The following is a 26,165-nucleotide window of genomic DNA, read 5'->3' as shown; positions in this document are numbered from 1 at the left end:
TCTTTCTTTTAACTTCTTTATTAAGTTTGTTGCATAAAAGATATACATTCTCATACTGACAATTCTTGCCATGAACAAAAGCAACAAAAATAAGGCAACAGCAAGATGTGCTTCACATATAAACAGTCATGTGGTAAGAATGAGAAATCTGGCCCTGTACAACACAAAGATTAGAAAGCAAAATGTGAATAATCCCTGCATTCAGAATATACCCAAATGTGTGTGCAAAGACAGTGCACCCATAATACAGCTCACTTAAATTCTTGTTTATGATGCATAATTCCTTAATCATCCAATTGTGCAAGAAGAATGAACATGAAGAAACATGAAATCCAAATTGCATTTATTTTCACAATATCAATGCTACACACTCAAAATAGTAACTTCATTGAATCTAAAGGTTAAATGTTTCAAAAGTGAAAGGCAATCTTAATTGTTTTAACCCTATAAAAGGGTCTGCAAGAACAGGTGGCTTATTTTTCTGCTTGCAAGGAGACTAGGTCTCAGCCTGCACTTAAGTGGCATGAGCAACAAAGGACAGCAGACAAATACCACTGAGAGTAATGCCCAGACATATCAAAATCCCGAGTTGAACCACGTTCTTTCTACTTCTATAGCAAGTCTATTAAACAACCAGCATAATGGAAGCTTCTGCCTCATGCAAAAGAATCACTAACTTAGCTATACATCTATCAGAAATTTCCAAACCCCATTTCCAAAACAAATTTAGTACACCTATTAAGTACTGTAGGTCACTTAGAAAAACAGAAATAAAACATACAACCAGTCTTTGCAATTAAAAGTTTTTCATAACATATAAACAATGTTCAGATACAAATTCTGAACTAAATGTTTTTTCTAAATATGATTTATGTAATCAAGGCTTTCTCAAACAAAGACAGGTCTTAGATATATGATCTGTACAAACTTACAGTAGTGTATATTCCAAATAGAGATTTTCCTCCTATTATGATATGACAATGTAACTCTTTTCTGAGTGAAGACATATGTTAAGGCTTAAGGTGTAAACACTTTGGAAGGCAAACAACTTAGTAAAGAAATAACCAGTCATTTAAAAATGTGTATCATCTCATAATAGGCCCCTGAATTTTCAAATTTACATGTGAGAATACATTTACATCTTAAATTTCTAGGAAAGGCACAGGCTTTATATAAAAAAGCAGCAAAATTTCAAACCCACCAATTTATTGAAAAAGCCATTACTTTTATTAGAAACAAATAATGCTTCTCAAGATGTTGGCAACAGATCAAAGTATAGACATATGTTTCATACAGTGTATTTTTCCCTTTAATTATATTCCAGAAGGAGGTGGAATACCTCCTTGGCTGTGGGAAGCAGAAGTATTTGATGGACTGTGTAAACTGGTCTCCTTGTACACAAACCACGCATTTCCTCCCCAAAGTATCATATTCAGAAAGCCAAAGATCTAAGGAAGAGAAAAATAAACATGAAAATCTAGTATCTACTTAAAAATTTATACCCATCTTAGTTTTCCTTTGAATATTTAACATTCCTAGGCAGAACACCATGATTTCATTTACAATTTAAACTACAGATAAAGAATAAAAAAAACGAAGATTTTCCATTTCAGTGCCAAATCTGAGTATATAATGACTTATTCCCAATGAAATGAAGCTAAAATCTCTAAATCTGTAACCTATGAAATCATGACTAAAAGAAACCTTACCTTGCCATGCTCATCATTACCAAAAAGATGGGATTAAGTTTAAGAAAAAGTATGTCTGACCCTCCCATCACTACTTTGTCATTAGACTTCAGCGCTTCCCGGTGAAGGTGAAGGTGACTGGGAGCAGGAATCCTTGCTTCTTTCCTCGGGAGCTTTCACTTTTCTCCACCTGAATGGTTGTAAACTGCCCCTGGGACTCTTATATTTCCCTCCTTTCTCCCCCACTGCTACTATCTCTCCTACTCCAACAGCTGCAGCCAGAGAGAAAGGCGTTCACACAAGAACTTTACTTCACATCCTACAGTGGTCAACGTAACAAGAACTTTACTTCACATCCTACGGTGGTCAACGTAACAAGAACTTTACTTCACATCCTATGGTGGTCAACGTAACAAGAACTTTACTTCACATCCTATGGCGATCAGTATAATGGAAATGGTCTTCCCAGTTACAAATCTGACAAGATCAGAGATGAATAAACTGAAGCTAACCTTTTTTTCGTTTTTTTTTTTTAAATAAATATAAGAATAGTGACTTCTGATGGAAGAGGGGGTAAAGAGCTTGAGAGTAATATTGTATTACCGAAGGCCAAATGCTTTATATTTTTTGCATATTTGCTTACAAAAACACTTTGGAAATTGTTCATCTCAGATCATGGTCAATATAAATGCAAAAAAGGGACTTTTAAATCATAGTTGTAACACAAAAATTCAGCCCAAATGCTTTACAAGGCAGTGCTGACTTATCCACTGGAAAAATATTTTCTTGAAAAGATCGACTTCCTTAAACATAGTATAATCAGCATATTGACAACGTATTTAGTAATACATTTATCTGTATTTTAGTAAGATGGCAGACTAAATATTATTTAAATTTACATACACCAATTTTTAAAGATCATTTAAGAAACCATGAAAGTAAGACTTTCATAGACCCCAGTGCACGTGGGATTAGAGAACAGGCTCTAAAGTCAGATGTGGTCGACACCTTGGCTGGCCAACTTCCCAGTTGTGTCACTTGGGCAAATTAAGACATGAGCTACTTTTTCTCCCAGTTGTAAAAATGAAGATAATGATACTAGCTCCCACATTCCTCTTCGGATTATTGGATAACTTAAACAAGATGAATGTAACGCCCTTAGCACAATGTCTGACACATAGTCTTTATAAGTGTTAGTGCCCTTCAGGTAGAAGTCTTGCCTACTCGATTTTAATGAAAAAGACTCAAACATGATCTTGTTCAAACCTGTTTAGCAAGTAGTAGTTTTCTTAACACACTTTTCTTCACCGTAACAAAGGTAAAGACTGTCTGGTAACTAGGATCCTGATAGCTTAGTAAAAATAAAAACAATATATCCAGAGATTTAGTAAAAACTATTGCTTTCTTATATTACTGGTAAAATTTTTCTAAGTCAAAGAAAATATCTTACAAATACTGCATACATACCACAGACACATTTAGGGATCCCATACTAGTCACAGAGCCGAAATAACACGTCACTTGATGGTTACAAGGCTGAAGTTCCTTGACAATACCGGGACCGGTAGCTATTTTAATATCTGTGAGAGCTTTAGCCCAGGCTGAAGTGCTCACCAACCACAGAAAAGTGGCAACAAGAGTAACAACGAAGTCCTAAAGCAAAAATAAGTATGAGTTAATAATGAAGAGCACAGTGAACATTGTACACCTGTTTACTATTACTAGTCCAGTGCCTGAGCTACTACAGTGAACAAGACTTAGTCATCTCCTTACAAGTCTGAGATTATTTTTAATTTTATTTTTTTTAATTGAGAGAGAGAGCATGTGTAAGCAGGGGAGAGGGGCAGAGGGAGAAAGAGAATCCCAAGCAGCATGGAACCGGATGGGGGGCTTGATCCCACATCATCCCACATTCGGCTCATGCCTGAGCCGAAATCAGGGTTCAGACACTCAACCAACTGAGCCGCCCAGGTGCCCCAGGAGTCTTAAGATTTTGACAGGAGAAATCGGTTTCACGTAGCCCTCACCAGAACCTTAACTAAGCCGCTCACTCCCAGGATCATATCTCAGACCCTGTCAATCACCAAACCACTCTACCCCTCCCTAATTTCAGTTTCACTCACCCCACTTCCCAACATCACCTCTCTTTCCAGCTCACTCCCTCAGGCATCCCAACTGCAAAAATCCTTTGATACCACTGAGACCTATAATCTGATCTCACCACTTTTAACTGTCTCTCAGTTTTACTCATGTTCTCATTTCCCCCTTAACTTCTATTCTACGGTCCCTCATTACAACCCCTTGCACACACTCTCAATTTCCTCGCCTTCCCCTGCTTTCTCATACTGTTTTGGCAAAACTCTAACTTCAGTTAAATCTAATTCTCCAAGACTGGAATGAAAATAAAAAACTTAAAAAAAAAAATCTAGCTGTCCATGATTTGGATAATGAAATGGTGAAAAGCATGCATCCAGGATGATTTGTTTATTTTAAAATTCGTGATCCCCAAATTTTAAGGATACTCATTATATTAAGAACAACAACAACAAAAAATCTCTCAAGACATCTTCTCACTAGTAATTTTCTACTAAAGTCTTTGCTACTTATTACATTTCTAATAGGACTGCATTTGTATAATATAAAGTTTAAGTCCTCCCTTGTTTGGTTTTCTTGTAAATTAACCACCAAAGTGGAATAATGTAAAATCTGTATCTTCAAATGTTGTGTATTCTTAGCACCTCAATGCACCTGAAGCTAAGAGTTCCTTCACATCTGCAGCAAAAGTCTCCACAAGCTCAGAAATGGGTTCTGGAGCCCACCACAGAGGTGTTTTGTTTTTCACGTCAACCTGATTAGTTTTTAATTACTTTTCCCAACCAGCTTGTAGTCATTTATTTAGACTGCACACCAGTAACCACTCCCAACATACAGAAACTACTATATATAGCCTGTCCACCAGGTCAGGATGGCAAGGAGTAAATGCCTTGTGATGAGAGAACCAAAAACAATGACTAATTTTACAAGGATGGAGGTATTTATCTGCATTTTGCATGTGAGCTTTCCAGTGCTTCTGGTCTTCTTTCGAAAAAAGGTAGATCAAAGAAAAAAGGACAGAAATACAGCTTAAATTTTTTGTACCGTGGGGGTGCTTTCCTTTTTGCTTCTGCACTTCTGGCTGCACTTTTGTTGCAGATAGACTTTCTTTTTCTTTTTCTTTTTTTTTCTTTTGAGAGAAAGAGGGAGAGAGAGGAAGAGGGAGAGAGAATCTTAAGCAGGCTCCATGCCAGTGCAGAACCTGATGTGGGGCTCAATTTTACCACCATGAGATCATGACCTGAGACAAAAATCAAGAGTCAGAAGCTTAACTGACTGAGCCCCCCAGGTGCCTTCCAAATAGACATTTTCTAAACACTTAGAAACATTGTAGAAATACAATGCCTTTTGGAGAACTGATAAATAGTCTAAGGTTATCAGACCTTAAACAAGTTCTCTCTGGGCTAAAGTTCATAGCTTTACCCAATATATGTCAAATCCTTTTGATTTCCAGGTTTCTTCCTTCCAAATTCCTAATTAAAAGACACACTGATTTTTTTCTTTTCTTTTTTAAATGTTTATTTATTTTGGAGAGAGAGTGAATCACGCTGACAGCAGAGAGCCAGATGAGGGGTTTGAACTCATGAACCGTGAGATCAGGACCTGAGCTAAAGTCAGATGCTTAACCAACTGACCCATCCAGATGCCCTAACACTGATTTTTTTTTTTTTTCTTCTGATTACGCTCTTTAAATCTACTTTGCTGTTGGCATGACATTCTACATTTCAAAAGCAGGTAACTTTTCTGAAAATGATGCACAAAGTAACCTGGGGGGGTGGGTGGGAAATGTGGACCTCTGAAGATAATTTCTGTCCTTCTGAGGGCCCTGGCTTTAGGATGCAATCCATCTGAATGGTGCACCTGCAGTTCTATAGTGCACAACTGGTAACTGCCTATGGCAGCCTTGGTCCCACCAATAAATCAGGAGGATATGATTCATACCAGAGTTTTAGGATTTGGGATACTTATCTTTGTTTGGTTTCGTTTTTTATTTCTGCTTCTCTGCATGTAGAACCCTTAAGCTCCTGCTATTTAACACCAAAAAAGTGCTACATTTACTTAAAAAGGGGAGTAAGTCACAATTGAAATGCTCCTAGAAATACCTTAGCAGAGAATTGAGAATATCACCAAAAAAGCATGCCCTCATTAGCAAAGAGTACTTAAAACACTTAATGTTGTATTTGGCTATATTTTAAACTTGGTTATCTCAAGAAAACTTTTTTCATTTATATGGTTAAAAGAATTCAAAATTTAATTTAGAAGCTTGAATTTTTACAGACAAGAAGCATCCTTTATATATTACAGTAACAATAAGCCACTTAAAATAGCTAGTTCTGGATTATCTCTCTATGACCACTAATTGATCACTGAGATGGAAAATTACTTCTGGCTTTCTGAATGATGCAACTAGATCACAGTTTTATAGTTTTTATTAGAAAAACCCTCTACAAAAAAGATTTAGATGCTGCTTTCAGAAAGTGTGATTTTTAAAAGCTCATAAAACAAAATATGAAAAATAAAAGGCTCATTTGCTAGAGTTAAAAATTTGTTGGAATAATAACAAAATGGCAAGAAATGTCTTTAATACTTAAATTATGAAGAATTTTAGGGGCACCTGGGTGGCTCAGTTGGTTACGTGTTTGATTCGATCTCAGCTCAGGTCATGATCTCATGGTTCGTGAGACTGAGCCTTGCTTCAGGCTCTGTGCTGACAGAGTGGAGCCTGCTTGGGATTCTCTCTCTCCTTCGCTCTCTGCCCCTCCCCCACTCGTGCTTGCTCTCACTCTCGTGCTCTCTCTCAAAATAAATAAACTTTAAAAAAAAAAAAGAATTTTAACTAGGGTGCCTGGTGGCTTAGTCAGTTAAGCACATGGCTCTTGATTTCAGCTCAGGTCATGATCTCATACCTCATGAGATTGAGCCCCATATCAGGCTCCACACTGACAATGCTGAGCCTGCTTGAGATTCTCTCTCTTCCTCTCTCTTTCTGCCCCTCCCCTGCTCACCCTCACTTGCTCTCTCCCAAAATAAATAAACTTAAAAAAAAAAAAAAAGGAATTTTAACAAGATATAATATCTCTATGATCATCACAACTCCTTTAAAAAATTTTTTTTATTATGTTTATTTACTTTTGAGATGAAGAGAGAGACAGAACACAAGTGGAGGAGGGGCAGAGAGAGAGGGAGACACAGAATCAGAAGCAGACTCCAGGCTCTGAGCTGTCAGCACAGAGCCCAACGTGGGGCTCCTACTCACAAACTGCGAGATCATGACCTGAGCCAAAGTTGGATGCTTAACCGACTGAGCCACCCAGGCGTCCCTTTCATAATTCCTTTTTATGTCTCGAGAAAGATCATGAACTCAGCTGAAACCAAGAGTCTGACCCTTAACCAACTGAATCACCCAGGCACCCCGGGAAGTCACAGATTCTTAATATGTAATTTCTATTGATTAAGCACTGCAAATTACAATAGTTCATGTCTATCTTTTTGAAAGATATCCAAGAAAATATTTTACGAAAACATGAGGATTAAGAATCTCTTCTCAAATATAAGAAACCAAATAGATAAGAATTTTAACAGACTGTTTCTTTCCTTACTTACCATTTGCATTCCTATGATCCAGGCAGCAAAAATTAAAAATAAATAACAAATAAAACCTGTTACCTTATTTAATAATTTCTTTACTCAAACAGTCTTTCCCTTAAAGTAACTTCACAAATAATTAGCAGATGACAGTGTTTTCTCAAGATATAAATGACCAGTATCACAAAAACACCTCTGTTCTCTGTTGAAGTAAATAACACTAACACTGACTTTGTAGTTATTCTTTTGTTGTGGATGCCTAGCTTAAAACCATGGCTTATCTCTGCATCTGTACCAATAATCCAAAGATTCTACTACCTAAATCTCAGAGACTATTTTTATTTCTAGCTCAGTAGACTCTGAAGCCAAAAAATGGTGTTAGGACTTCAAATCCAAATCCTTTGTTGCCATCTCCAAGATTCAAAATTAGCATGAACATCACTAATGCTGAATCCCCTATTCTTATAGAATTATCTGGGTCAGATTTTAAATGAAGGAATTTAGGAATACAGACAAGGAGTCAGCAAACTTTTCCTGAAATGGGCCAGAGAGTAGATATTTTTGGTCTCTCTTACAACTATATAACTCTGCCACTGTGACATGAAAGCAGTTATAGACAGTATGTAAATGTTTGGGTATGGCTGTGTTACAAAAAAACTTTATTAAAAAAAAAAAAGAGTCAGATGTGGCTATGGGCCACAGTTTGCTGATTTCTGATATAGACTACTAAGTTCAATAAAACATTGTAGAGGGATAAAGGGGGTCTTTGAAAAGAGAGGAAAAAAATAAGAAGTAGGAACACAGTCATGAGACTACTGGTATGGTCAGCAATCCCTCAAATCAAAGGCATTAATTTTCACTTAATTTCTCTACTACTTGCAACCTAATATGCTCTATATATTTGAGATCTTTCATGTTAAAGTCGAGTTAGAAATAAACAGACATCTGTATTCCCCGGAGTACGGAGAAAGTGCTGCAAATACGCTCCAAGAGTTGGGTTCAATGTGACAACCAGAGAAAGCTGAATCTCATGTTCACACAAATCAAAGTATGCTGAACTGGGTTAAGCCGAGAACTTTCATTTCCAGTGTAAGAAAACCTTTATTTGACTCCAAATATGATGTATGCTTATCTCATACAGATGATTTTTGTATAAAAATAAAGTGATTACTTACAATCATGGGAAGTTTTCGACTATCCCGATATAGGTTCGTATAACCAACATAGAGCAGAAGGGCAGCTAAGCAGTACAGGAAGACAAAGACTGCAAATGTAACGTAGAATTGTGCAGAAGAAGAGTAATCTCCAATAAGGACATAATTTTTCCAATTTATATCACACACGTTTGCATCTGGAATTGCATCAAATGATGCTTCATTCAACCTATTAAAAAAAAGGCTCAAATAAATTTGTGAATTATTCAGATTCTCCCAACAAAGACAGAAATACATAGGCAGAATATTGAAATGACATTTCAAAAACACTCCCAAAATGTATCACAAAAATGTATTTTCCTTTGGGGAAGAAGAGAGGAAAATTCAAATATTTAAATTAAAAACTTCCTAAGAAATGTACCTAAATTACAAATTATGCCTGGTCATTGGTTTATGATAGACTGAATACAGACTGAATTAAACACTTCACACTCAGACACTATCTTCCTGCAATACAAATTTAGCAGATTAAGAGAGCTAATAGAAAACAGTTTGCAATTTGAGACATGATACACCACTACAGGAGGCAGAGTCTGTGTAACTGGCACCAGGAGAGCCAATTATGATTCACATTTTAACCCTAGATTAATTAGCTGCTAACTTTAGATTGCTTTTACATTTCCTTATCTATAAACTGCAAAAGCATTTATCACTAAAGATGCCGTAACAGTTCCTCATATAGCAGCTTTATAAGAGAAGAGTTGGGAGATGGAGAGACAATGATTGATGACCAGGCCCTTGCTATTTGACCTATTTTTAGTGTAAGGTTTTATTTAATCATCAAAACAACTTTACAAGGTAAGATTCCAACTCATTGGATAGAAATCTTGAGTCTTAGAAACGTCAAGTAAGTAGTAGACGGAAGATTTACACCATGGTTTAAACATAAGACGTATTCAATAAACACTTTCAACAGAAGAATTCACAACAAAATATTAATTTTACTTGGAGAGTAAGAAAATAAAGAAACATAGAAACTCCTCACTTTACATTGAGTACGTGTCTTAAAATTATATAAAGAATACTATTATTTAGGAATTGCAAATACATGAAAAATTCGGAATTTTCTTAAGTTGTGTTTGCTTCTCACACAAAGGTGACGGAGCAATCTATCGTGGGATGACAGAGTAAAATGTCAAGGGAAGGTCATATAAAAGTTTCTAAATGCTTACTCTCATTTTCTATACTTCATCACAGGCCAGGAAGACAGTTTGCAAACAGGCACTGGTCTATGTACCACAGCCTGTGTAGCAATGATCACCACTTACAAACGAAGCAGGCGTGCAATTTCAAATTTTGTACTCCCCAAGATCAATAAATTGCTGGAAACCTTAAAGAATCAACATGAAGTAAAAAGAGCTGTTAACCATAAAAACAAACAAATATCTTACCTGAATGGATAGGCAAAAGCAGCTGTAATCGTTTTATTTTCATTACCTTTATGACAAGTCAGTTGAATTTCTGTTTTGCCCTTAAAACCTCCACAGGTGGCAAAAGCAAAGATAGAAGCAATCTATACAAAATGAGACCAAAAAAAGGGGAAGAAGCATTACTGTACCCAAAACATGGGTCATTAAAACTTTAAATATGTTGATTATTAGAAACTGGCTCACTAGCATTCCAGAAATTCTTCATTACAAATTAAATATAGACAGGGAAAAACATTTAAAAAGTTTATTTGCAATTGTCAACAAGAAGTTAGTACACCAGCCCATATAATTCTTTTGCTCCTACTTCAGTGTACCTACTAAACATTAGTATGAAATTCAGAGGAAGTTGTATTTTAGAATCAAAATCAAAAGGGGTGAATTGGAGGCATTTTTATTTGGAACCTAATGGTAACTGTAAAGCCAAGAGAGTGGTAAGCGACGAGGAGATGCTATTTCATCAGCTTGTACGACTTCATTTTTGAGTATTTTCAGGTCTCAAAAAGTTCTTGGAAATTTGTTTTCCTGATCATGCATATACTTACAAGAAGGTAATGATGCTCTGTCCAATGCTATACATAACAGGAAAAAACTGGAAGCATCCTAAATGCTGATATGGAATCAAATAAACTGTAATTCATTCACAAGACAGAACATTATGCAGTCATTAAAATGTTGGGGAATATTCAATGATACTGAAAAATAATCACTACATATAAAGTAGGTTTATGGGGTGCCTGGTTGGCTCAGTTAGTAAAATGTGTGACTCTTGATCTTGGGGTAGTGAATCTGAGCCCAAAAAGTTTGTTTGCACATGCACTGTGCATGTGTCTACACCTATGCATATTATACAAACTACAAAAACATACATCAAAATTTTAACAGTGGTTACTTCTTTAAAAAAAATTTTTTTTTCTTAAACATTTATTCATTTTTGAGAGACAGAGAGAGACAGAGTGCGAGTGGGGTGGGGGCAGAGAGAGAGGGAGACACAGAATCAGAAGTAGGCTTCAGGCTCTGAGCTGTCAGCACAGAGCCCGACACGGGGCTCGAACTCACGAACTGTGAGATCATAACCTGAGCTGAAGTCGGATGTTTAACCGACTGAGCCACCCAGGTGCCCCTACAGTGGTCACTTCTGAAGAGAAGATAAAAATAATTCCTTTTTCTGTTTGAAGCTTCTAAATTTTCTACAAAACAAATAACCCATATATGGTGTAGTGGCCAAAAGTTCAATCCGTCAGCAAATTCTGATGGCTCTATTTAAAAAACGTATTTGGAATGTGATCACAGCATCCTGATCTAAACCACCGTTACTACCTCTTGCCTGAATTATACTCTAACAGCCTTCTAAATAATCCTCCTGCTTCTGTCCTTGTCTCTCCTTCAGTCTACTGGCAATATATCAACCAGGGTGATCTTTTAAAAATACAAGGCAGAAAACTTTATCCTTTGTTCAAAACTGTCCAGTGGCTTCTGAGTTCTCTCTGAATAAAAACCAAAGTTCATTTAATGGTCTACAAGATCCTTTCCTCCCTTAATAATTCTGATCACATGTGGCTACTTTTCCCCTTGCCAAATCTCTCTACACAAAACGGTCTCCGTGCTATTCCTTAACGATAAGGGGTAAACTCCTCCTACAGAGCCTTTGCACTGGCTATTCTCTCTGCCTGGAATATATGGTTCACTTCCTACTGACAGCTCCCGGTTCTGCTATGACTTCATGAGAGATGTCTTTCCTAACCACACTATATCAAGCGAGAATGTCCCAACCCACGCTACTTATTCCCTTTATTCACGCTGCTCTATTTTTCTGCCATTGTAATTACCATTGCCTGATAGTACTTAAGTATTTGTCCATTTTTCACTAGAATATAAACTCAAAGAGGGCAGAGACCTTGTTTTACTCAAGGTGACACTCATCTAGCAAATAGCTAAAATTCAGAGCAGAAGCCTACACTGTTAAACACTGATATAATGCCTCTCACAGATTAATACAGGGCCTACAACCAGGTCATAACCAGGATCATAACTATCAAGAGATTTCTTCTTTTCTGTAAAAAAGATACATGAAAAGAAATCTGGTTACAGATAGGAAAAGTCTGAGGTAATGTCCAACAGAGAGTTTGGAGTCTTCCGTTAAGAGTTCACAGGTTAAGACAGAAAAATGGATACTCTCTACCCATAAATGTACATGAATACAGACTGAAAGCAGAAGACCAGAAAACTGGGCATATAACCATTTAGGATTATAAAAAAGAAACAGGATATACAAATTTAACCAATGGAACAATAAAGAGGCCAGAAAGAGACTTGTGTGTAACTAGATAAATTATATCTAACAAAGCTGGCGCTGCACATCACCAAGGAAAGGAGTGTGGTGGTTTTAAAGATATGTCCACAAACTCTGATACTCCTCCCTCAAGAGGTAAAGATTAATTTTCTTCCCTTTAAATGTGGACTGGACATAGTAACTTGCTTCTAGTAAACTGAATATGGTAGAAGGAATGGGATGTCAAATACTGGAATGGGAAGTAATAAAGAGTCTACAATTTCTGTCTTCCGTTCTCACTCTCTTGAATCATTGGTTCTGGGGGAAGCCAGCAGCCATGCTGGAAGGATTCTTAGGCAACTTAGAGACTCTTGTGATGAGGAACCAAGGACTATCAGCAACCAGGTAAGCGACGCTGGAAGTGTGTCACCTGAGGCTTGCCGACAGCCACGTGAGTGGGCTGGACACTTGAGAGAACTCAACCCTAGCCAACAGCTTGACTGCAACCTGGGAGATCCTAAGCTGGAATCCCCCAGACTAAGCCACTCTCAGGTTCCTGACCCACAGAAATTATGAGATAATAAATGTCTGCGGTTTTAAGTGCTACGGTGGGTAGCAACAGACAACTAATATAAAGGAGGACTTCAATAAATGGTCCGGATGGGCTAAAGACAAATGTAAAATGTAAAATTCCCCTTAAAAATTTTAAAGATAATATAAAAGAACATCTGTGACCAGAGAGAAAAAAAAGTTCTTAAGATTAAAAACCACACACTAACCATTAAAGATTGTTAAATTCAACTACAGAAAAAGAAAGTTTTGAAATCAAAAGTCAGCTCCGAATGTAAAACAAGCTACAAACCAGGTGAAAGTATTTGCAATAATGTCACAAAGCATTAGGATCAACCAGTACACAGATCTAAGAGAAATTCTTACCCATGTGTACTACAGGACATGCACAACAATGTTCACGGCGACACTGCTTACATATCAAAATACATATAAAGAGTGGAAGCAACAGGAAAAGGGATGAAATAAAGTATCAAGTTATAATGGAAAGTTTAATAGCAATAAAAATATATGAACTATAGCTGTCCATGTCAATATGGATGAATCCTAGAAACCTAACGCTGAATGGGGGGAAAAGTTGCCTAAGATTTCACACAGTATGATGCCATTCTTTTAAAAGCTTTCGTTACTTGTCTACACCACTCCTGCCACTATTTTTGTTCAGGCCCTCACTGTTTTTCACAGGGACTAACCCAACAGACACTTCCTCTCATTTCTATCTCTTCCGTAGCATGGGCTCGTGTGCCTCTCGAGCACTTTAAAAATGGCTTGTCTGGGGGTGGCTCAGCCAGTGAAGCGTCTGACTCTGATTTCGGCTCAGGTCATGATCTCACAGTTCCTGAGTTTGAGCCCTGCATCAGGCTCTGCGCTGACAGTGTGGAGCCTCCTTGGGATTCTCTCTCCCTCCCTCTTCCTGTGCCCCTCCCCAGCTCGCGCCCTCTCACTCAAAACAGTAAACTGAAAATAAATAAACAAGCAAATAAACAAACGAAAAATAAAAATGGCTTTCCCAATTAAGACAGCTATAAGTGTAAATTAGACAATGAATTACAAAGATTTAGCATAAAAAGGTAAAATAGTTCATCGTTGTTTATATTGATTACTTACTGAAAATATTTGGCTTTATAAATAAAATATATTTTTAAAATTAATTTCAGCTGTTTCTTTTCACTATTTTAGTGTGGCTAGTAGCACACTTAAAATTATTATGTGGCTTGCATTTGTAGTTTGCATCGTGCTTCTACTGGACAGGTGCTTTAGAGCGATGTCACGCTGATCTGAAATAAAGATCTGGTCACGTTACTCCCCTGTTTAAAGGCATTTTCTTAATGGCTCTCCAGAACTAAATTTAAGAAAAGAAAAAAGCCCAAACTCTTAATTTGGCCTAAGAGGCATGGCTGAGATAACCTCGACCTCATCTTTCTAGGTTTATAGGCTCTATTTCCCTGCCAGGTACTGTTAAGACTCTGTTACACTGTACTACTACCACCCCTGAAACCCGTCATGTATTTATTTCACCTGCCAGGAATTGTCTCACCCCTAAATCTGTTCTCTGACAAGCTCACCTTTAAAGCCCTACCCAATTTCTTATGGTAGAACTATTCAGTCTCCTGGGCCACCAAGACTTCATTAGCTCGACTATAGGCACTTTTCTTGTGTCTTGCCTTATTTAAAAACCCAAAACAAAAATAGTAAGAACTAGTTTCTCATTAAATACAAAAGTTAGTAAATAAATGGCATACTGTACTAAAGCTGACCGCTCTTAACCCTATTGCCTTTTCCTGTCCCTTGGCTGACTGTCACGTCTGTGCATTTGGTCTTACTCAGGATTTTTGGTGCCCACCCAGCAGAAGGTCTGGCACATAGCACATGCTCATTAAATAACTGCTTAATTAAAGGAAAAAATCGATTTCCAATAATCTACAAATAAAACATTTTAAGTCTTACATAACCATCATTTCAAAGCTGTATTTTTGTTATAAGGATAAATGTCATGTTTGCAATTCTAGTCTTTATCTTACAGGAAAAAAAGGACAAGATACACACTTTATTAGATAAAGTACAAAACAACCTGAAGATAAATTATATGACAATCTCACTTCTCTCTATATTCTACTGCTGTTCTGATTTAGGTTCAAAATTATATACTAGCAGCCCATGACGAAACCTGGCCTGCAGATACTTCTGCAGAATTCATAAAAAAAGGTGAATTTGTTGTATTTTAATAACAGCATACGGCACATAAAAATTTGGATTTCCTGCTTTGCCTTACTGTGGGGAAAATATGGCAGCATCAGACCGATATCCCATAAAGCAACAACCACGTGGAACTGAGTGACAGATGACACATTAAAAACCTGTGTTTTTTCCAGGCTGCTGCCACTCTCTACTGTTCCAACAATCCTCAGGATGCATGTCAGTTACCAGGAATCAATGAGATTATATACTATTGTTTTTCCTCCAGACAGCTTGTCCTACTTGCTCACTCTGGAAGGGTGGTTCCCATGTGCACTTCAGTCTGCACCCCTAGTCTAAATGAGGGGTACTGGAATGCGGATTTCTACTTCCTTACCACTTATAAAACTCATTTTCCCATTCCTCTCTATCCCATGAAGAACGGCTAAAACTGCTGACATGAAAACCCATCTGTAGAGAAACTAGCGAGAATCTAGGGACAGGATGACAGCAAGCTTCTCTTCAGGTCAAAAGGCTCCACATTCATTATGACAGCCTCAAGCTGCCAAAGACACAACACCACTTAATTCTCTGCCCACCAGACTGGTACTAGACACATGGCAGATCCTTCACTGAGGTTTGTAACTTTGGAGTGAACTTTCAGCCTGTCCTCTAGAACAGGACTCTCCAAAACAGACTGCAGTGGTCGATTAATCGGTATACCGGAAGAAAATATTTGAACTTCTACTTATATTTACTTTTAGACTTAAACACAGAATTACAATTTTATTGAAATTAATATAACCCTGAAACCCATGCTGGATCTGTAGGTCCGAGTCGCATGCCAGTACAGTATGTTACGTATCCTGAAGGTGAGAGGAGTCCCACCATGTGAGGGCAGTGATGCCTTCACCTATTCTTTCCCTTCTAGTGTTCATGTAGCACAAGGTGAGGATGCCTGGCTAAGTGGATTTATGGAATCGATTATAGAATTTTAACCAAACCAACCTTCACAAAAATAGACCAGTAGTAGCTTAAAAACATCTTCATATAAATTACAGACTAATGACACAAAAATTCATGTCCAAAAGAGAAAATAGAAGCATTAACCCCTTGTATGAGCTATATTCATCAGCTACATTCCAAGGTAAAAATAGATTCTACTTAATCAGATCACAAGAAGATCACTACACACACACACACACCCACACCCCCCCACACACACACATCCAAAACAAGGATTTAAAAATATGAATGACATAATATGCCTTCAGATACTGATAAAGTAAAATATGCATCTAAGTTATAGATGCACACTCGGACTTCATGCACAAAATTTTACAGATAGGAATTCATGACAAAAATAAGTTTGGAGACCCCTGGTATTTTCAAGGAGTTATTTATAGCCTGTAAGCAGAGTGCCAGTCCTAGACTTATTTCTAGACCTTGCTCAGCTCACTGAGGCTTCTATTGGGAACACTGGTACTCATCTATGTATGGGTGTTTTTTACAAATTTCTAGTTGCAGGGTCCTGACTGCTACTTGGTTTCATCATTAATCTGATGTCATCTACTTAAACTTCTTTCTGTCCAAAGTTCAGTCTAAGAAAATGCTATAACTGAAATCTTCAGAAATAGACCTAAAAAAAAAAAAAGAAATAGACCTAAAATAGACCTAAAAGTATATTGTATATGAGTATCATGTATATCATGTTTGCCTTTACAGTCAGTACGATTAGATGCCTAGCACCAAAGTATTGATTTTTATGAGTTAAAGTCTTGATGCATTTACTAAAAACATTCCTTTTTAAAAAGTTTTGTTACCGATGCTGCCATTTCAGTTTATTCCCACTGTACACCGAGGAGTGAAGCCAGTTACACTCTTCTTAAGATGTCCATCTGCTTGTAAAGTACAATCATAGAAAGTTCTAAACAGCCTGCTAGTACAGTTCTATAACCCTTAAGAATCTGGATCATGAGAAGTATACTGGAGTTCCTGGTGAAATAAACAGAAATCTTTTGCTAACTCCTAACTATTATATGTTGAAAATATCTTTCATTGCCATGAGTTTACAGAACAAAAACAACAAAAAGCCAGTTTTACTTAAGAATGTCTTTGATGAAGCAGCAAAAATTGTAATTTTGATTAAATCCCCACCAACCCTTGAATCTTCTTAATATTCTGTTTGATGAAATAGGATGTGCAAACACTTTAACTACACATTATGGTTGTCTCCAGGGAAAGCATTTAAATAACTGAGTTATATGCTGAACTAGTTGGGATTTTTTTCATGAAATACCATTTTTACCTGAAAGACAAAAAAAGTCATTCAGACATTGCTACCTGGCAGTTATTTTTCTCAAAAATGAATGAAGTGAGCCTTTTACTTCAAGGAAAACTGGTAGTATTTGTTGCCATAGGTGTAATTCAAACTTTCAAGTGACTTATTACTGTGTTTTAAAATAAATAAACGTTCCCTTAAAAGCCTCTGCTTGAATTTGTGATGTGGCAAATATCAATAGACACAAAAGCGCTTTGAGGTCCTCAATATTTAGGAGCATAAAGGGGTTCTGAGACCAAAGTTTATGAGAACCATTGTATTAGAGGACTGCTCTGTTCTCTTAATTTTCCCTTTTACATTTTAGCAGAGTGCTATTTGTATGTGTGGAGTGAATGCGTTGTGTTTGTGTATTCTCAAAGCACTTAAAGCATACATACGTTGTGACAATGACATTCGATCTACCCTTCAAGGCTTCTCATGGTAAATAAGTGAGAATCAGGTAGAACAAACAGAGAACAGAGACATAGGGGTGAGTCTGTAAGTCTATGAACAAGCTTTAAGTGCAGAGTCTCCTGCTGGGCATAAAACGTTATTTGAAATCCTTTTTCCCTTTCTATAATAGGGTGAGGGGAGTGAACACAAATGGCAAGGCTAGGAGAAAGGGAAGTTTCCTGAAAGGTAGTCTCTTACCAACAGATAGCCTAAAAATGTAAAAATTAAGCAAATGGATGAGGCAGCAGTCTATATATGCCCCGTCCCCCACACTGTGCAATACAAGTAATTTGTATTTTCTAGGGTGCTTCTCTGTGCTATTTTTGAATCATTAAGTTAGGATAAAACATGGCCACTGTTTGCGAAAATTTTATAATTTACTTAGGATGGCTAAATTTTAAGTATTTTACATAAACTATTGTATGTATTTGAAAGTTTGTTGTTTAAACAAATTGATATATGCAACTTAAAGAATTATAGATTTTCGTATTTACTGCTTTTCACACTAATTTTCTTGGACCATAATTTGTCCCCAAGTAATGTTTTTAAGTGTCTTTTGAGTTTGCTCGTTAATTGTATGTATAAAATCAGAAAAAAACATTCAAACTTGATAAAAGAATCAAGAACATTTTACTTTCAACTCCTAACATCTTATTATAAACATACATCTAACAAACAAGAAAAAAATTCACTTCAGATAACTTAGGCTTTTGTGTTCAAGCCTGAAATTTTTGGTAATCCATTTATTAATTTATTGAAAGACCAGTTAGAAACACAAAGGTAAGTTAGCAAAATGACTAAGAACAGACTGTCACAGGTGATCAGAAGATTAAATGAGAAAATACAGGTAAAACCCTGGCACATACAGGTATACTCAATAAATATCTGTTAACATCTAGAATACATTTGACCACCACAGACAAAAATATTGAGAGATGGTTAATAATTCTAAAATTCAACTTAGTGTATAATTCCTTATATACTCCCCAAATAGTATCTCTTCCACAATTTTGTGTGTGTGAATTAGGAAAGCACATTACTTAGATTCATTAAGAGCTAAATATTTGTTCAGCGTTCACCTGTGCAAGTTAGCAGCAACAAAGTCCAACACAAAGTGTTTAATATTTTTAAATTTTAATAAAATAATTTCAATGAAAAACTTTTGTCTAAGTATTAGGGATATTTGACTTTAAAGTAAGAACCAAATTAAAATTTACCAGAGAAATATTAAATACTTTAAAAAGCTGCTTTGATAAAATTAATCTTTGACTTTACTTCTGTGTTCTACTTCTACACATGGGGCATTTATTCTTACTTAAATTTTATATTGTCACTTTGATAGGCTTCTAAAGGCAGGAAAACAGCAGACAAGTGAAAAGCATATGATACATCATTTCTAAAGTTTAAATATGGGTGGCTTAGTTGGTTAAGCGTCCGACTTCGGCTCAGGTCATGATCTCACAGTTTGTTCGTTCCAGCCCCCAAGTCCGGCACTGTGCTGACAGCTTAGGAGCCTGGAGTTTGCTTCAGATTCTGTGTTTCCCTCTCTCTGCCCCTCCCCCACTCATGCTCTCTGTCTCTCTCTCTCAAAAATAAATAAACATTAAAAAAAATTAAAACATGTGATAGAGAATTTAGTGATCTTGAAGGACCAGGAGATATATATGTCTGTCATATGGGCTCAGTTCTCTCCACTGTCTGGGTCTACCGTCTTCCTAGAAACACAGCATCTCAGTCCTGAGAAACCTTCTAAGAACTGTTCAAGTACATTATAATTGTTCACATATTTATTAATTCAATTGTTCCAATAGCCATATGAAGTACTGCTATTCCCAGAGAAGTGCAACAAAAATTCAACTTTTACCGAGTACATATCACATGAAGAGAACTACAATGACATTGCTGGTCACTGTTACTAGGTGCCAGAGGTAGATTAGAAAAAAAAGGAGGGAAGAGAAGGGATATAACACGGTGGCTGCAGTTTAGAAACAAAGTGCAAATGCTTCTGCTCTGGTGATTTTATTTTTATTCTGTCAGTAAATATTTACTGGGCATCTAACCCCTTGAAAGTTACACTTCATCAGGTTATATCTTAGTCTAACATCTTCCAGAACCTTGCTAGAGATAAGCTAATTTAGGGAATTATTCTTTTAGTCTTAGGGATGGAAATCAACTTTAAACTTTTTAAACTTTAAACTTTAGATTTGTTTATAATCATTATTTATTGACTGCTTTTAGAGGTAACCAGCCACACCTCAATCAATGCTTTATGAAACTTGAACAATTCATTGAAAACAAATTTAAAAATTCCTACTATGGGCCCTTCTCTAGAACTTTATCATTCATTTCCTCTCTGCCTCTGTTTTTTAAGCTCCAACAGTTCTATTCACAAGTCTCTTCTCTCAAGCCCACAAACACATTCAGTCCTTCCCATCTTCAGAATGGGTTACCACCAAATCTCTTCACCTTCAAGGTCAAATAGTGGTTCACTTTCACTGTCTTCACTTTCTTACCATATATCCATTTGACCTAGGACCATCTGGTTTCTGAATTTACTGACACCACTCTTATAAAGCCACCAACAGCCTCCTGCTTACCAAAACCAAGGTATGCATTTTAGTCCATATTTCACTTAACCTCTTTCTTGCACCTCTTGATATTGTTAGAATAGTAGTCTTTTCTTGAGATTCTAACAGTGAGGCCAAGATGTTATTTTTCTCCATGTTCTTAATCATTTCTTCTCTTCTTTGCTGGCAGATATCTGCTGAATCTCCAGCCCATTCTTACCTTTCAAACTCTATATCCATATAGCTAACTGCTTAAAGGATACTCCGTTTATATAATCTAGAAACCACAAACTCAATATACCTAAAAGTATACTGCGCTCCAACCAAAAATTTGCTCCTTCTCCTTAGTGATCTTAGACAGGGTACCGTTACCAACTGTGTCAGAAATTTGGCAGTTATCTTCGAGTCCTCCCTCTTCTTCACCCTCCCTCCAAATACATTTTAATGTCTCCCTTCCTTCCATTATTACCTTTCTAATCCACTTTCTACATTACAAATGAGAATTTCTAAAGAGCGAATCTAATTATTCACTTGTTTAAAACCCTTCAATTGAGTCCCCATTCCAAATGGCAGAAATTCTGGGCTTAAATGGAAGCTATCCAATAAACATCTTCAAATTCTGTACCCCACAAATATCCATTTTCCTAAAGAAAGGACCCAGATCATCAAAGATTAACCCTTATAAGATTGGCCTATAGGATTGGCCCATAGGATACACTCCTAACTCTGTAAGCCCTATAAACCTTTCAGAATCATCTAAAACCACACCCTCTTCAGTACCATTTCAGCCAACCCCAACTACTTTAAGTTCTCAAATAGGGCTATGCTGCTTCAACTTTTCACACCACTGAACATATCTCCCCTTGCTTGGAAAGCCACTCCCCACATCCTCACCAAGTGAACAAGTACCCATCCTTCAAGTGTTCTTTCATCTATGACATCCCCCCTAGTTCCTCCAAGCAACTGATTTCTTTCTTTCACGTACTACACTTTGCCTATACTTTTATTAAAGTATTTATCAGGTTATCTTGTGTAAAATGTTGTTCAAACTGAAAGCAGTTATTTCCTTAAAAAGCTTAAAGAGGATATATTTTTCAAAATATATCAGACCTATGAGCACTAATACACTTATCACTAATGCTTTAAAATATTAAGGAAAAAAGTTATGTCTGTTTGGTTTAAAAAAAGACTGACAAATAATGCAAGCACAAATACAAACAAGTGCCCCATTTATCGAGTGAAAACTTTAATTATAAATTTATAGCCGTCAATGAGAGAAGACTTTTTCTTAACCTTTATATTTGATTAGCCCAATTAAACATGATTTTCCTCCTGCAATTTCAAATTTTTATATACTCAAATATTTTTCTTTCTTTTTAAATCTGGACCTAGGTTTACAGAACCCTAAGTGTGTGTGTGTATCTATGTCTTTAAAGTAGACATTTGTGTGAAATCAGCACCATTTCACTCTTCAGAGGACAAGAAAAACTTTGGAGGAAAAGTAGGAAACTTTTTGAAAATCAGCTTGAGTACCCATTACATATTTTGAGTTTCTGTGTTACTCTAAAAAACATCCTCAGTAAGTTATTCAACATAGGAATCTGGAAGTTCTTACTCTTCACCAGTGTATCACTAAAATATAAGGTTAAAGAATTACGGATGTAAAATGTTGCTGGCTATAAAAACAACTTGGCTGCAGTGGCTAGATGCCAGCTGCCTATTAATCCAGGCCTGAAAATCAGCACTGAAACATGTACTACGCCACGAAATCAGAATCAAATGTGCAGAGCCTGATGTATTCGCTAACTCCTCCAAGTGACTGATCAGTGCCAAGGTCGAATTAATAAATCTCCTTTGATGTTAATGACTGAGAATGTTCCCAGGAAAGAACTAAGAGGTGACCGCCGGATGTCACTTGGAAGTACCTAAAACAAACTTGAGAGCGATTCCTAGCCTGTGTTTGAGTGGTACGGACTGATTGGACCCGTTTTGTAGAAGACCTTCTCCCCCACCTCCGTCTGCTGCCCTGATCCACAGTTTATTTTTATCCATTTTTAACTTGGAGCCATCTCAAAAGCAAATTAAGAACCGATTGCTCGTCCAATCACTTCGAGAAGGCACAACCAGCTTTCGACGGAGCGCGGCCTGCAGTCAGCACCGGGCAGAAATGCACGGGCTGGCCCTTTTCACCGGACACGCAGAAGGCAGCGCCGGCCGGGGCGCGACTCCGACCCACCAGGTTTCGGTTAGACCGCAACAGGAAGTTTTCTTTTCCCTTGCGGGAAGCAGCGCAACCAGAAAAATATGAACTCCGACTCCCTCGGGAGCACCCAAGGGTGAGCTTCGGTGTGGGAGGGCGGCTTCGCCCGGGACCCAGGCGGCCGAGGGACTCGTGACTCGACGCGGACTGCGGCGTCCCCGCCCCGCGCAGGCCCAGCCCGCGGTCCCCGTCCCCTCCCCGCCGTCCCGTCCCGTCCCTCCCGGGGGCGGTGGGCGGCCTCGGGGCCCGCGCAGACCCGGCCGCCCCGGCTCTCGCTCCCGCTCCCGGGGCCCCTCGCCTCCCAGCCGAGGGCGCTGGCCTGGCCAGAGCGGGCGCGGGCACGGTAACAGCGGCGCGGTTCCAGGCCTCGCCGGAGCGGGCTGCACTCACCCACTCGAGGACCTTGATGAAGCCGAGCGGCTCCTTGAGCGGGTTGAGGTTGAGCTGGAAGGAGGACATCCTCTGAGGGAAGGAGGGAGAGAGAGTCAGGACCGCGGGTCGGAGGAGGAGGGGGACCGACAAGACCGAGGAGCCGGGCGGCGAGGAAGAGCAGGCGGGGCGGGCTCTGGGAGGCGGGCCCGGGAGGCCACGGGGCGGGGCGGCGGCGGTTGAGCCGCTGGCGGAGGCGCTGAGGCGGAGACGGAAGAGAGGCGGCCGCGGGAGGCGAGGGGTGGGCTGGGGCTGGGTAGGGGAGGTGCCTCCCCGGGCCCCACCTGGCCGAGCCGGCTGATCCGCTGGCGAACCAAGTAAATGTTGGACGCCATGCTGCGTACGCCGCGCCCCCTTCTCTGATGACCAGCCCCCGGCGCTCCGTCTCCTCCCGCGCATGTGCGCGCCTCCTTGCCGCACCCCCACCCTCCGCACCTGCGCAGCACGGTCCGCTGCCGTGAGCCGAGCCTTGGCGCGGGGTTCTCAGACTCCCACCCTCCTCGGCCGCAGCCTTCTTCCAGCGGCTTCTGTTCACAGTTCCCGATTTATAGATGGATTTTCAGTTCCCAGTTTATAGATGAATTTATAAAATTTTGACACAGACGTAAGAAACGTTTCAAGGCTATTAGGGGACTTCTGTTAAAATGGTGGAAAGTTGTTGCAGAACAACTCGAGCGTGATTCATCAAACATTCTTACGGAAATGGAGTTTATTGTGAAAATTATCATTGGAATCAGGTTTGAAGGTTGTAGGAGAAAGGTTTTACCGAATTCAAAAAGACGTGGCCGGACGGGCTCCTCCTGGCTCACCTGCCCGCCTCCTACCTTGTAAGACAAGTCTTACATTTGGGGTGCGCTAGGTGTCCTACGGAAGGCTAAGTCCTGCTCCCGCTTCAAGATCCTGCTTAAGAGATGCTTTGAGCTCGGCACCCAGCTTTTGAAGCCCTTAAGTAGTGATATGCTTAGCGGCTTCCCCAATATCTTGCAGTTCTTGGAGAGCTGGAATGGTGGCCTGTGCTACATGTGGTAAGATGGTTAACACAGTAAATAAGAAAGCACAATAGGGTCCCGGTACCAACTTCCAAGTACTTACCAATGAATTAGGTTCCTTGCCATTGAAGTTATTCTGGGAGGGTTTGACAACTTATTGAACATCTTTCTAAGTGCACCTGAGACCACTATAAATGGTAGTCCAGGTCTTCCTGCTGCTAGTTTTGTTGTTGTTGTTTTTCTTTTCTTTTCGTTTTTACATTAAAAAATTGTTTATTTTCGAGAGACAGAGCGTGAGCGGGGGAGGGGCAGAGAGAGGGAAACACAGAATCAGAAGCAGGCTCCAGGCTCTGAGCTGTCTTGAACCCACAAACCTTGAGATCATGACCTGAGCTGAAATCAGCGGACTGAGCCACCCAGGCGCCCTTGTTGTTTTTCTTTTCTACTGTTTCTGCACCTTTTCTCCTGGCACTCACTCAGTTATTGTAGCTCCAAGGTAGTAATCTCGTTACTGACTTTCTTGATGCTCTACTCTTTGTATTCTCTTTAGTCCATATTTCTAATTTTTTATTCCTGTTTTGTTGAGGCACTTAGGAGTGGGTTGTGGATAGTAAGTAGTGGGTGGGCACCCTGGGGATGGGTTGTGGATAGCAGTGCTTTTTGACTTGGACTTCATATTCACAAAGATTCAATGTTAGATTAGACTCTGGTATTTCCCAATGAGCTATACACCGACAGATCGGAATGATGTTCACTTTGCGACTTTATTAACTTTAAAACTTTTAAATACACTCTTAATTTACAAACCCAGTTTTAGCATTTCTTTTTCTTTCTTTCTTTCTTTTTGAAGGTCTAAGGAATTAGATTGGCCAGACTCTTTTTCAGCTTCTGAGAAGCTTGATTTTGGGTTTCCTCTTTTCTGCCCCTTCTTGCATCCTCTCCTGCTTCTTGTTCAAACCTGACATGGAGGGCACAGAAAACCTTTAGTGCTAGAGTCCCCACCTTGAACTTGAGAAATTCTCTTCCTTGGCTGTGTGCCACTAGGGGCGCCTGGGTGCATCGGACTTCGGCTCAGGTTATGATCTAGTGGTTCCCAAGTTCAAGCCCCATCTTGGGCTCTGTGCGGGCAGCTCAGAGCCTGGAGCCTGTTTCTGATTCTATGTCTCCCTCTCTGTCTGCCCCTCCTCCACTCGTACTCTGTCTTTCTCTCTCTCTCAAAAACAAATAAATAAATAAACATTAAAAAAAGAAAAGAAAAGAAAAGAAAAGAAAAGAAAAGAAAAGAAAAGATAGAGACCATGTAAGGTGAGCAGAAGAACAATATCTGGTCGCTTGTCAGAACTGATTCACAGGATCTGACCGGGCAAAACAAAGCAGGAGTGAACTCCTGCAGTTACTTTGAGTTACAAATAGCTTAGCACCGCTACTGACAGTTCTCTCAGCTCAGAGGAGCTCCCACTTGCCTGAGGAGCTGGTAGTGGCTGGCAGAGCAAGTAAGATCTGATTAGGCAACCAGATAGCTTTATGTAAAGGTTTTTGATCCTAGAAAAACAAGTGTTTAAACAATAGCATCTCATTGAAGTCATAACTGTCTAAAATCTGGGAAGAATGTTCAGATGACTGTCACATTGACTGGCAACACTGGTCATTTTCTGATTTGTTCTTCAAATCTGAGCTAAGACTGAGAAGCTCTGGGCACAACGTGTTCCCCTCTCTACCAGGGCTGTTATGGAAAATAATACTTGTAATGCAAAACTGTCCTTTCTGAGGTAGTCATGTTGAGTCCTACCCATGGTACTATAATTATGGCTGAGTTATCGACATAATTTGTCATTATTTTGCTTTCTCTTTGCTGTTTATAAAATGTGTGCCAGGTTATGATACTTGGAATTTAAGGATGTCAAGAGGAGAGAGGGAATCTGTTTTAGGGAAATCATATGGTTGTCTAACCATAACATTCCTTTGTGTTTGTCAATGGTAATACAAAGTTCTGGTCATTGTATTGGGAAGATGAGGCTTTGTAACTCATTCTCAACCCATATTTGTCTCAACCCATATCCTGAAAAGATAGTGTTTATGACTGACGAGTTCAAAACCTGAATTTTGCCAACAAACAGTTCTA

General features: G+C 38.8%; 1 protein-coding gene across 1 annotated transcript; it reads right to left on the bottom strand.

The window, feature by feature from the left end:
• On the bottom strand, nucleotides 1-23,450 carry SYPL1 (synaptophysin like 1). The gene is made up of 6 exons (XM_042915404.1): nucleotides 23,339-23,450; nucleotides 23,016-23,087; nucleotides 9,973-10,094; nucleotides 8,543-8,750; nucleotides 3,156-3,341; nucleotides 1-1,448 (listed from the first exon to the last, which is right to left on the bottom strand). Exons 1-6 carry the CDS (start codon nucleotides 23,387-23,389, stop codon nucleotides 1,314-1,316), a joined length of 774 nt encoding a protein of 257 aa, XP_042771338.1. The 5' UTR covers nucleotides 23,390-23,450; the 3' UTR covers nucleotides 1-1,313.
• Nucleotides 23,451-26,165: the final 2,715 nt, after the last annotated feature.

This window comes from Panthera leo, chromosome A2 (assembly GCF_018350215.1).
Source record: "Panthera leo isolate Ple1 chromosome A2, P.leo_Ple1_pat1.1, whole genome shotgun sequence".
Lineage (NCBI taxonomy): Eukaryota > Metazoa > Chordata > Mammalia > Carnivora > Felidae > Panthera > Panthera leo.
This window is presented reverse-complemented; position numbering and strand designations above follow the sequence as displayed.

Bases quoted from the DNA above. Each gene is read 5' to 3' on its own strand.
- SYPL1 (XM_042915404.1), bottom strand. From the start codon at position 23,389: ATGGCGTCCAACATTTACTTGGTTCGCCAGCGGATCAGCCGGCTCGGC. The intron at 23,088-23,338 runs GTGGGGCCCGGG...TCCTTCCCTCAG, and splicing joins GGATCAGCCGGCTCGGCCAG to AGGATGTCCTCCTTCCAGCT. The intron at 10,095-23,015 runs GTGAGTGCAGCC...CATTTTGTATAG, and splicing joins TCATCAAGGTCCTCGAGTGG to ATTGCTTCTATCTTTGCTTT.